General features: G+C 40.3%; 1 protein-coding gene across 2 annotated transcripts; it reads right to left on the bottom strand.

Annotated features, from left to right (window-relative positions):
• Positions 1-1513: 1513 nt before the first annotated feature.
• Positions 1514-11988, bottom strand: LOC121960764 (zinc transporter ZIP12-like). Of its 2 annotated transcripts, XM_042510617.1 has the most exons (13): positions 11579-11988; positions 10549-10843; positions 9036-9362; positions 8753-8960; positions 7316-7467; positions 6984-7155; positions 6187-6359; positions 5910-6065; positions 5626-5703; positions 3022-3094; positions 2727-2885; positions 2433-2620; positions 1514-1795 (listed from the first exon to the last, which is right to left on the bottom strand). In XM_042510617.1, exons 2-13 carry the CDS (start codon positions 10789-10791, stop codon positions 1667-1669), a joined length of 2058 nt encoding a protein of 685 aa, XP_042366551.1. In that variant the 5' UTR covers positions 10792-10843; positions 11579-11988; the 3' UTR covers positions 1514-1666. The 2 variants fall into 2 exon arrangements, with proteins under 2 accessions (XP_042366551.1, XP_042366552.1); XM_042510618.1 differs by lacking the exon at positions 11579-11988 and having other exon boundaries at positions 10549-10847.
• Positions 11989-13017: the final 1029 nt, after the last annotated feature.

Here is a 13017-nt window from a genome sequence, read left to right as displayed (position 1 = left end):
AAATGTATATGGTACAAGTAATAAGGAAATTATGAATATTCTTGACTTTGAAAGACATGGTTACTAACCAAGAGGCAATCTACAGGGCTGAAAACGACACAAAAGAGCCAAAAATTTTAGTTCTTTGACTGTCCACTTGAAGCTGGCTCCAGAGGAAAGTCAAATCCCATAGATACCAGTGTTAAAGTGGCCAACTTTACAGCAGAAATATAAAGCCAGGCACAAGAATATATTAATCACCCATTTACATTTTACTGCAGTGCAAACTGCAGGTGCACTATTTATTATTTGTCTCGTATATTCTTATTCTTCATCTTCCACCATGTGTTTTTGGACCGTTACTCCTCTCACAGCTTTGCCACAACATACACTTGCAAATTTCAATTGCAACAATTGCAAAAAAAACCCCAAAACACGCGCTTGCACAAAAAAAATCTTATTTAAATGTATGGGAGATTGTCCAGCTGCAGCCTCTCGCCCAAATATGCTCACTAATGGCTCTAAAAAAAACAAGATGGCCACGGCTGAAATGCTAAACTTGAGGTTTCAAAACAGCTGTCCACAAACCAATGGATGATGTCACGGTAGCTACGTCCATTATTTATGCAGTCTATGGTCTCACCTACCAGAGTGACATCATATCATTGCCCAGGCCACGCCCACTTTTTGGAGGTAAGAGACATGCTGTCACATCAGGAGAGAAAAATGAAACTGCTGAAAAGTTGTTGTGTAGTGGGTTCACATAGACTTTGCAAAATACCTACATATGCAAGTCAGGTCTATTGCCATATTCAGCTAGCTGGCCGTGGGGATGTCTGACAAGAGAGTTAAGTTACCAAGCGCTAGCAGTTTGATTATGTGCAAATGCCTTGAAGTGCATGTTTAATAGGCTGTCTGTGGGCCAACCTACTCAAACTACTTGAATAAAGTCATGGAAAAGGGGTCAATTATTCTGGAAAAGGTTTGAAAATTTATAGACAATTTATACAAGAACAATAGTAAATCACCAGAGTGTCTATTTAATTTGAATTAATTACTTGGAAGTGTACTATATGAACACTTGTCTCTATTTTTCATATAAATAATCTAAATTTCTCTGGTTTTTTTCCAGGAAATTTCTTGGCATACAGTCAGAAATTATGCAGAAATTACGAGCCTGTACAATAAAGTATCACCCAGTTCAAGACACTATGCAAATTCCACATGGACTTGATGACTTCTTAAATTACACATTCTCCTATCTGTATAAACACACTGGTGTAGTGAAGTAGATTTACAATACTTTATATGTTGCTTGTGAGACAAGACTCCAAAATCAAATGATTTGATTGTCTGAGGCAACTGATATTTCACAGAACAGATATGCACAAGTGTACCTGAATTTGCCAAATAAGGTCATTAGAGTTTAAACTATATAGCATCCAGAGACCTAACATACAAAAATAAATCATCAAGTATAAAAAAAGAGCAGATTCATCATACAGCTAACATACATTAACCATCCAGTGCTGAGACTAAAACATCATGAAAAACTCATTCGCTGACCAATAATGACTTAAAACATCCTGGTTGCACACACTAACACTTTCAAGTCAAAAAACACTAGAAAATAAGTTTGTTTTCGGCTCAACCCTGTGTGAAGAGATATACATCACTTACACTGCATTCAGAATTTGAGTTCATGTTCAAAGAGTGCGAGTAGCAGAAGACAGGCCCAACCCATCAACAGACCGAGGTTTTGCAGGAAGAACATGAGACACGGTCTGTCCGTCTTCACTCGACTCATCTCTGGAAGCTGAATATAGGACAGAAATTAAGAGAAAAACTAAATTAATAAAAGTTTTAATAGAAATATAGAAATATATCCCATAAAGTGACCAAAACATCTGTTGCTAAAGTGAGTACATGTTGGTATGAAATAGGGGTTGACAGATATTGTTATTTCAGAGCCAATACTGATACCAATTATTAGTAGGTAAGGAGACTGATAACTGATATTTGGGACCAAGATGCATTTCCAATAAAAATGAAAATCCTTTCAGTTCATTGAGGCATTTTTCAGGCTAGTGGGGCTTTGAAATTTTGGCTTTCGGATCAATGGAACCTCTCTATTCATGTATTTTCACTGTCTTAGACCTCAGCAATTTTAAAACAAACTGCAATTGTCTTGATGAACATTTTTTTTAAATTGACAAACATAATGTGTAATTCATGGCAAAATTCAAATAGGGTCAAAAAATAATTTGTCACTCCCCATGAACTACTGCAAATACTTTCTGAAAGAAAGCCTCATTATGAGATGCCGCTCTATAGGCTTATCATATGGGGCAGAGGAATAAACGATATCAATTAATTATTTGTTTTGGTCTTTTCATATGATTTGTTGATAAAAACAGAAGTATAGAGTACATATTTTAATAAGGCTCCTTTACCATTTCGACCAGTGACAGATAGAGGAAAATCCCAGCAGTAACAGCGAAGATCCACTGCTGCACCTCCATCTCTGAGGACACAAACAGTCCAATGTAGAGCCCCATGAAGGCCGTCAGAGCGCTGAGAAAGTTCATCAGCACAGCAGTCTTCACTGAGAGTCCAGAGCTCAACAACACCGCAAAGTCCCCTTCAAGAGACAGAAAGCAGAAAAAGATAAGCCAAGCTGAGCGTTTCCTGGCCTCAGCCAAAAAACAACAAAAGCGTTCCCAAAGTGAGTAACCGTGACCTCTCACCCATCTCGTGCGGGATCTCGTGGCACAGAATGGCCACGGTGGTCGCCATGCCGGTCTCGGCTGAAGAGGAGAAGGCCGCCCCGACAACCAGGCCATCGGCAAAGTTATGAAGGCTGTCTCCCACGATTACCATCACAGCCAGCAGAGGAACCCCTTGTCCTGGGAACACAAAAGGGAGTCTGTGTGGTTAAAGCTCATCCTCAGACCGTGACAATCGTTCGGTCATGCCAGGCGACTAATTACAAAGTACAGCACATTCAGCTGTGTTTGTGCGGCTCATGTTGAAGAAGCTTACTCTGATGTGAAGGGCTCCTTGTGTTGACGTGTTCGGGAGATACTTCTGTGCACTCCAAGTCATCCACTGGTCCCTGCAGGACACAGATGATTATTCACAGCAACACATTTTTACACCTTTCATTTGCAAAGTCAACCCTTTTAAAAACATGGGCAGATTGGTTTGATTTCTTGCAAAACCATGGGGAGAAGAGCAATGAGCAACTTAACAAGACATGGCCCAAAAAATACAAAAGTAATTGTGAGACATTTGTGAGAAAATTACAAAAAAACAAGAAAATGACCTTAAAGTATATAGAAATGTACATATTTATTTATTTTTCAGTAACATACCATATGTACTTATTTTATTTTATTTTTCTTTTATTATTTTCATTATAATAAAAAATAAAATAAAATATTAAAAAACTAAGGTAATTTTCTTGTCACTTCTTGCTAATTTCTTGCAAACTGTGGGGGCATTTCTTGCCAAGTTGGTCAATGCCTTTTTTCCCTATTTTAATGCTCCCCATTGCCAAATAGTTTGTGAAAGGCATCTGAATGCAGCACAAGAAGCCTGGTGTCGGTTTCAAAGAGTTAAATAAAATTGCTGCCGGATGAGATGAATCCACCCAAACAGGGTATTTTTATGTAACTGCTACAATGGTTGGAAACTCTCTTTCCACGTGAGTGACCCGTCTCTGTGTCCGAAATGTTCTAGTTTTGTAAAGTGTGTATTCAACACAGGCATGAAGTGCTTTCTGAATGATTCAATACTTCTCATTCTCCAACATCCTACATGCCCTGTTCCTTCTCTCCCTCCCACACCACGCTTCATTGCCTGTTACATAAAGGCAGAGCAGGACAATTGATTTAAGTGAATTCCAGTCAGTTTTTAAATGTGAGCATGGATTCAGTGGATGCATATTATCCTTGATGAACAGTATCTATGTTTTTTGATAGTTGAGCTGTTGTTACATGTGTTTTATTTCTATTATCTGCTTTTATGCTCTCGCATTTGTGTGCAAACAAAGAATATGTCCAATATTGTGCTGTAATTGACTGTCAACAGTGCCCTCTAGCAGAACTCCTCTGTTTCTAGTGCATTTTTGCTTTCTTGTTGCTCGTCTGGAGGAGTAGTGTGGGAGGGAAGCATCAGTAGGGCGAATGAAAATGACTTTAATAAATCCACAGCAGCATAGCACAGTAAACACGATATTTAAACAGTGTTTATCATCACAGCTAATTCTTGTTTTTGGGGAGATTAGGAAGCTTTGTGGACCAAAGTAGGAATTAAAGTTTTGTTTGTGACAGTAATAGAGAATGGTGACATGATTTGATCAGAAGAAATACACATATTTGTGTTTATGAGAAAGGAAACACAAGTAGGATTACAAAGAAATGTGATGCTGTGAGAACGATGAGAAGTGTTGCAGCAGCTTTCCTTGTTTTTGGACTTTTGTTGACTTTACCCTCTTGTGATAACAAATTACCTGGAGACCGTAGTTACTTACTTCCATGACAGGTGTTTATATACCCTACGCTTTCTATATACCCTCTAACTTTCTCTGTTTATGTGTGTCTCTTCTGGAGATCAATAAAGGCTCTTATTGTATTTATATTGTCACAGTTATGGGCACAACATTTATGAAGTTTAGTCAAAACTAGTTACAGCAAATAAGCAGAGAAGTCATAATAGACTGCTAAAGGCGATGAGAAAACGGTTGAAATATCCAGGATCTGCCATTCTAAGTAACAGCACCATAGTACGAATGCAAACTTGACCAAAAACTGAAAAAATAAAAGAATAACAGTCTTAACCTCTTCTACTCTGTGTAGACAACAACATTACCGTCTTTCACAGGCTGTGATGGACTGAGTTTTAAAGCTAGAAGATGGTATGATATGAAAAGACCTATTCATTATCAGCGTGTCAGGAAGGGGGTTAAATAATGCTCCAATGCTGGGCAAAATTTGGCAAGGAAAAAGATGGCATTGTAAAAAACACTTCATTTAAAGAAACAAAATAAAACCATCTTAATTAGCCCTAAAAATCAAAAACTCTGGTTTTGTTAAAATTAACCCTTAATTCACCCAATTAATGAATATATGCTGGCTCTGTTTATGTAAATGGAGTCTGGCGGGTTTGGTGAGTGATTTCAGGGCTGTTTCTGGATTTTGCTCTTTTTTTCAAACTGATTTTTTCAGCAACTAGTAAAAAAAAATGTGAGCCTCCAAGAACCTGTACATCTCGTGGTTTCAAATCCCTGCGTAAAAATGTTATAGAACATTGTCAAAACACAAGCTGATTAAAGTTAGAGCTGCAATACTGTCTTCAAACTTTCATGAAATTCAAAAAAACATGATGATTACTATTACATCACAAAAAAGGTGAAACCACTGACATGGAAGCACTACAACTTATATATTTATATTTCCTGTTTTTCATCTCCCTTCACTTGGAACATGTTTTAATTTTGTGCTTTTTAACATTCAAGAACTGCTTTGTCATGGTGACTGTGCCTCCTTTCACAAGATAACAGGGATAATGACGGAAATCAGGTTTTCCTGCCAAGAACAATATAAAAAAACCTGATAGTTCAGTGTGGGCAGTGACGAGACTCACCAGCTGTATGGTGGAGATGGACTTGCCCCTCTGTGACTGTCCATTGATGTTTAGCTCTAAGGGAAGGTCACCATGACCCTGCAGACAAAAGAAAGTCATGAGACCAGTGTTGCTGAACAGTCAGCTCTGCAAAACTTCAAACTCGGCACAAACTTGCTTGTTCATGGAAAACTTAAAAAGTTCCATTTCTGGATAGATAAAGAAAATCTGCCTCTTGTGCTTCACACACTGTATGCTGTTTGAGCATTTGCTAATCATTAGATTGATAAGGGGGTAACTCTTACATGACCATGAGACGGGACAAAGAAGGAAAAGATTCTTTCAATGAGGAAAAAGCCGTAGATCCCTGCGATCATTCCCAGAATCCTCCACAGATACTCTTTTCGTTCTGGATTGTGTTCGTCGTCATGGCTGTGGGTGTCATCATGGAGGCCGAGGATCTCCAAAGAAGACAGAAAACAATTAGACATTCACTCCTCAGTCAACAGAGAGGATCTTTACACATGTGTGGCGCTTGACTCACAGTTACAGAGGGTGGTGCAGTAGCTCTGTGTCCGATACCTGTGGTATGAGGTGCAGGAGTGCGTCTCCTGAGAGCGTCCCCACTGCCAGGCCCACAAACAGCTGCAGGATGAGCGTGTAGGTTTCCTGGCAGGAGTTGAAGAAGATCAGGCAGATCCCGAGCATGGAGCCCACCGTGATGAGCAGGACGGCAGCCGTGCTGTAGCCGTACTCTGCAGAGAGGAGGGAGTTTACACACATTTTTGCCCCTTTGATTTTTTTTTATTTTTGCACAATTTAAAACACACAAAATGAAAAAACAAACGACTGGTTAAATGAGACTTCGATTATACTGCACGAGATGTGTGAGAGTTTGTAAATTAATTTTTTGATATAATTTAACTATTGGTAAATGTGGACCCCTATTATTTCAATTCATGAAGAATTTCTCTCTTTATTGAAATTCTTTATTTACAGTGGAGGCATTCGGGAAACAACATGTTTTGCTCACAAATTCAACGTAACATTAGGTGAGTAATTAATATACAAATTGTTATTTGGCTGGTGAAATATTTCTTTAAACCAAATAAACCAAGGAATATGACTTTTCATGAACAAAAGTCTATTTAGGCCACTAACTTATGAGTATTCCAATTTTTGGCATGTTTACCTGCATTAGTACTTTATATTCCTTTTTGCTTATTTTGAGGTTCAACTGATGACCTCAAACAACAAATATTCATTAGATAAGGTTTCAGTAAAAAACGTCACAGAGCAATAACTGCTTGATTTAGTTGCAAACTAACTGTTTAATGTATTTATCAGTGACTGAAGGCTGATGTGGTGAAATGTCTTACTCTCGAGAGCAGTGGGCAGAGATCCTCTTCTCTTTAATTCTGCAGACTCGCAGGCATTGCCTAGCAACTGCTGAATGATGGCTGGGCACATTTGTCTGAAGTGCTCCTTGGAAATCGGCAAATGAGGATTCAGAGCAAAAATATCCACCAGCTGATTGGCTGAAAAACACACCTGATTAGAGTCAAAAGTAGAGACAATTTTGTGGATGAGTAGGAGGCACTTCATATCGAGGCTTGCAGTCACTGCATGAAGAATACAGAAATGTTCTAATGCATCTTGTCATTCAGAATATTCACCTTTAAACATTTACAAACATTTGCTTCAGCCTCACCTGTGCCCAGTCTCTGCTAATTCCACCAGCTTCATGTTTGCAACCATCCAGCAGAGGCCCGCCCCCTCTCTGTGAACTCCGCCTCTTCCTGTGGTGAGAGTGTGTCGCTGCTTCCCTCCCCACTCCCAGCTGATGGAGCAGCTCCTCTAAATCTGAGCAAAGAAATCACTGCATCATGATACTGTGCACCAAGTCAAATTCAACTCGAGAAACACCAGATCAAAACAGCACTATTTTGGATTTAACCTGCAGATAGCCGGCATTTGTGCCACTATTTAATAGTGATTTTGACATTTTTCATGTAAAAGATGGTGATATATTATTTTTAGCAGCATGGAAAGTATCTGACACTGCTTTTAGAACATTTCTTTTTTTAAAACCGAAACTGGTGTAAATCTTTCAGGAGGGTTAGCTGCTCTTTCATGCATGATGACTCATCTTCCTTTTCAGTGGCAACGACAGAAAACACCTTAAAATAAAGAACTTACAGAAGACATTGAATGCCTAGGTATAATGTGAAAGATGTTTGTAGTGATGGATCCACAGAAGAATTATCACCCAGCTCTGACACTAAAGCTACTTTCGATGATTGTTTTGGTTTTACAGCCTCCAATGTTACTGTATTGTTCCCTCTCATCGCTCTCGTAGTGTTGTTTTTGCAACATGCAGCTATTTTTAGTGGAAAAGCTCTGATTAACCAACTTTACACTACCTGCTTAGCACCCAACAGCAGGCACACACAGTTAGTACTTGGCTGGTGAACATAGTGGAGCATTAAGCAGCTAAAGAGTGAGATATTTCCAAAAAGTGACCACCAACAGAGCTGAAAGGCGAGCTAATATAGAACTTAAAGAGGTATTTCTCTGCTGAAAAGATTTCATAAAACTGGGCTGTGTGCAATAGAAAGATACAAATACTTGTGAAATTGGTGCTACATGACCACAAAAAGAAAGAAAAGTGGTGCTTTTGTTAAGGAGGTACCAACAATAACGTACAATACCAGAATGCATGAGTCGCACCAGACCAATAAATGCTGCTGCTGGTAGGTGATGTAATGCAAGTGGCCCATCAGAAACAATATGGCGGCCGGCTGGTAATACATGATCTTGTATTACAGTTAGACAGTAATGTTTCTGAAAATATTTTAGGTGAGAAATAGGCAGCACAGTATCTTAATCACTATTTAAATTAGTTTTACCATTTGATCTCAATTTTTTAGTATCCATTTTTACAATACAAAGAAAAAACATGCAAACAGGAAGAGGTCCATGTACTCCAAAAATGTAAAAAGACGTTATTAATAAAGGCTTTTTAATGTAATTCCTCCTTTAATTTTTCACATTTTTCACATTTTTGGAAGGCCTGGATTTCCCTCCTGTTTGTTGGTTTTCATACACAAAAAATGTTCTCATGTAGCTGGTATGCTGTTGCACTTACCCATTATCTGCAGGTCACTTGTGCGATTTAGGGATTGAAAGATGTATTCGGTAAAGAAAGCAGGAGACGGGAGGTTCCTCTGTCTGAAACAGTGGCCCTGCAGGACGTGGCTGATGACGGCTGCGGCCAGTTTGGGCACAGAAGACACATCAGCGCCTGCTTTTTCTTGTACGTCAACATCTTCAAGGAGGTGAGGGGCATCAATACACTGTGGGATCAAAGTTGAAGTAATCACACCTGAATGTGCACCTGTTGAGACGGGGTAGATATCTAAAGATCTTACTTGCAAATCAGATGAGGCGTCTTGATGGGAGGGGTCGTAGTGCTGGTTGATGAGCTGCAGGATACTTTCTGTTTCGCTGGGAGACAGGAAGAGGTCGTCCTCAGCCGGGTGTAGACTGGCGAGGGCCAAAAGGTAGAACTGATAGTTCCCAAATGAGGAGGAGGAGGAGGAGAGGGAGGAAGGAGAGGCAGCATTTGACACACACAGGTCATCCAAGTTAATGATGTAGTACAGCAGAACGGTGGAGATCCGCTCGTAGTCCTCCTCTGTGAGATAAGCCTTCCCATCATGCTCCAGCACAGAGAGAGCCACATCTGGTGTCAGGCACTGCAGCAAGACCAGGAGAAGAGTTTAAGGATACTGAACTTCTAGGATTTCAAGACATTTCTGGAACTTGAGGACATTTCTAGGATTTTAGGACATTTCTTGGATTTTAGGTTGTTTTCAGGATTTCAGGATGTTTCTAGGATTATAGGACATATTAAGAATTTAAGAACATTTCTTGGATTTTAGGATATTTCTGGGATTTCAGGACATTTTTAGGATGTTTCTAGGACTTTAGGGTCTTAGCTAAGATTTGGGGACATTTCTAGGATTTTAGGGTGTTTTTAGGATTTCAGGTCATTCTTGAATATTGGGACATTTCTAGGATTTTAGAACATTTCTAGGATGTTAGGACGATTCTAGGATTTTAGGACATTTCTATGATTTTATCATGTTTCTTGGTTTTTAGGACATTTCTAGGATTTGGGGACATTAGGTGCCTCTGTTGGGGTAGGGGGATCCTCTACTGGCTCTATTTTAATGTTGTTTTATGCACTCTGGCACCTTATGAACGCTAAAAGTACAGAAACAGTTCCCAGTGTGAATCACCTTATTTTTATTTTGAATTAGAAAATGATTGGGGTGGCACCTGGCACCCTTTCTTGGCCAGATTTGGACTGTGGACCATAAATTGAGTATCCCTGATTTAAGGACAGAGAGTTGAAAAATATCAGGTCATGTGAGCACTGACTGAAAACAAATGACCTTGGAAGAAGAGTCTGCTTGATGAAAGGCCTATTTTCTCCCTGCATACACTGTGTACTCTGCCTCCCAGAAAAATGATAGCTTTGTGCCACTGTTTGTGCCCAATTAGACCCACACACAGAAATACTGAAGGTTAGGAGAGTGGGCGAAGCACTACTTTTTGTTAGTGAGAAAAGTTTCTATTAATTTTTAACTTTCAAGGCTCGAGACGCACATAATCCTGTTGTCAGCCCACCAGCACAAACATGTGAAGTACCTCCAACTCCACACTATGGAGTTTATTATGTCAAATGGAGGGATGCCTAAAGCCACTCAGCATGAATGCCCCATAGAGGTCAAGGACTTAAGCCTCCACATTCACTCACATTCCAGCCATAACAAGCAAGTTTCTTGGAACAAGCAGGCGGCAACAGGATGAATACATAATAAGTATGGATGCGTGAGAGCTCTATTTATCACGTCGTGTGACAGGTTTACCCCTTACCTTGTTACAGACGTCCTCAGAGGTCCCAATCCGCTCTGCGCAGTGCACCACCCGGAGGAGCTTGGCGATCAGGACTCCGGTGTGATTCTTGTTGAGCTTTGGCACATCATCATTGGTACCCAGGGGCAGATCCAAGGCCCTGAGAGCCTCCTGCAGGTACCCCCGCTCCTGCCCTCTCACCTCCAGCAGACAACGAACCAGCAGCAGCAGCAGCAAAGTGGGCGCACCGCTCCTGAAGTGCATGTTCCTACCAAGGATGTCCGACTCCCTTGAAGCTCCCAGGACTGGCTCAGAGCTTGAAGACGATGATGCACACAAACAAACAAGCAAAGTGAGTGAGAAATATGAAGGTGAGGATAGAGCTGGAAGCTTCCAGAAAAGAGGAGGCGTTAATGATTGGCCCGCCAGATCTGGTGGAGGACAGCAGGGCTCGAAGGGCACCCTTCAGCTGAACCAGCCCTTACAGTGTCGAACGGTCAGCCAAAGCCTGGGCCCCTCAGTCCACAACAAAAGGATTAGTGCAGGCAAGTGAGAGAGCACAGGGGCAGGGAGTAGGGGGCATGGAGGGGGAGACGGTAGAGAAAATAATTAGAATTGAGGAAAACTAGGCAGTAGGCTATTATTAACGCAAAGCAACGACAGAGATACACATCTAAAGCAAAGTAGTTGCCAGAAATGCTGCACCTCTTCAGTTTCTAAAGTCTGAAGGCTTTCATAATGGTCTCCATATTGAGCTAGTTTCCTTATTTAGCAGCATCAATTGTTCAAAACTGGTGTGAGTGTGTGCATGTAGTATGTTGAGCCTCAGATGCACTGAAACCCTGGTGACGTCCAAATAAAAGGATTTTTTATTCTCTATGATCTCTGAGTCATCAAGGATCAAACATGCGGAGCAAAACATGCCAAGCTTTCCCGCAAAAACACTTTCCAACATCCACCCACGCCGTACACCCTGCAGGTCAAACCGACAGAGCAATAAGAGGACTGAAGCTACAGTAATACCTGAGATAGAATAGATGAAAAGGCTTACCGGATGAACCGTTCTTCCCTCTGCTCCTCTCTGCTCCTCTCTGCTGCTTAACTAGGTTTGTTTTCCTCCTCCGGTGGGATAAACAGAAGATCCAGAGCTTGTTTGGGGAGAATTCTTGGGCATTGGTGCTGCTGGTAAAACCCTCTTAGGAGAAGTAAGAGTTGAGTAAGCTCCTGAGGATTAGCTGCGACAGCCTCAGAGGGCTGTGGTTTCCATGGAGAATGCTGCCTCATTTTCAATATTAGGTGATGGGGGTGGCCAGCCACTGGAAGGGGGGATTGAATGGCTCATGCCTGACAGAGTAATGCTTAGAAAATGTGAAATTGAGCACAAATTAGTTATAAAATTTACCAGAAATCACAAATTCACAGATCACTTGATAATTTGGTATTTATGTTTCTTCTATGCACAAAAAAATCTTTACAAATGTTGATTTTTACAACTAAAAAATCCTTCCCCTTTGTTTAAATTTTAAATCATCTTTTACCAGAAGTATGGACTTGAGTCACATGATTTAGACACGAGTTGACTTGAAAAAAAAAAGAATGACTTGAAACTCAGTTTGGACTTCACTTGGACTTGAGCCTTATGAATATTTGATGCCTTTCCATAAGCCCAAAAATTAAATGTTATTTAAAAGTGTGCCACAAATCAAGTAATTTCCGTCTCTCTCCTGATTCAATGAACGGTAAAGCTATTTATTCCAAACAAACTGACACTTATGGTGCGTTCATTTGGGGCCATGTATACAGTTTTTGCAACATAAGTCCATATGAATGCCCCCTTGTGTGGTATTAACAACCTCATATAAAGAAAATTTTCTTTAAGCTCCTAATTCACATATTGTGACATGTTTGATGACATTTTCGGGAATCGCACAAGCCACGGATGCTATTTTGCCAGCAGCAACTATAATTTTAGTTTTATAGAGTTTTTCTTTGTTATTTTCTAATATGTTTGAGGGAAAATGTTGATACTTCCGACAACCTCACCTTTTTCATCTGACACTACGTTACTCGCTCGCTATCTTGCTAAATCGTGAACCTTGCTGGCTTCTAGACGCCAACAGTAGTGTTCATGTTGCTGTTGCCTAGCAGCAGTGCTCTCACAATTTAACAACTTGAATGCCAAGCATGTTGTGCACACTATGATGTTCTTTTGTAGGCCGTGCAGAAGTTGGTGTCACCCTGGTTTCCTTGTTATAAAGCCTATTGGATTTTTCCACTGGACCTTGAATTATTGCAGGAAATAAGCTCTATGGCAAACAAACGGTTATGATACTACACGTTTTGTTCAACAAGATAATCTTCACAAATGAACACCTCTTTTAAGGATTTTGAAGTGCAAATGCAATCACCTGAGGTAGAATAACATTAGGCTATAAACTAACATCTGCATAACTCAAAACCCCTGCCACTACAAGGCTGCAAAGCTTTGTT

The sequence above is a fragment of the Plectropomus leopardus genome, chromosome 21, assembly GCF_008729295.1.
Source record: "Plectropomus leopardus isolate mb chromosome 21, YSFRI_Pleo_2.0, whole genome shotgun sequence".
Taxonomy (NCBI): domain Eukaryota; kingdom Metazoa; phylum Chordata; class Actinopteri; order Perciformes; family Serranidae; genus Plectropomus; species Plectropomus leopardus.
The sequence above is the reverse complement of the archived record's forward strand: the minus strand, read 5'-3'. Positions and strand labels throughout refer to the sequence as shown.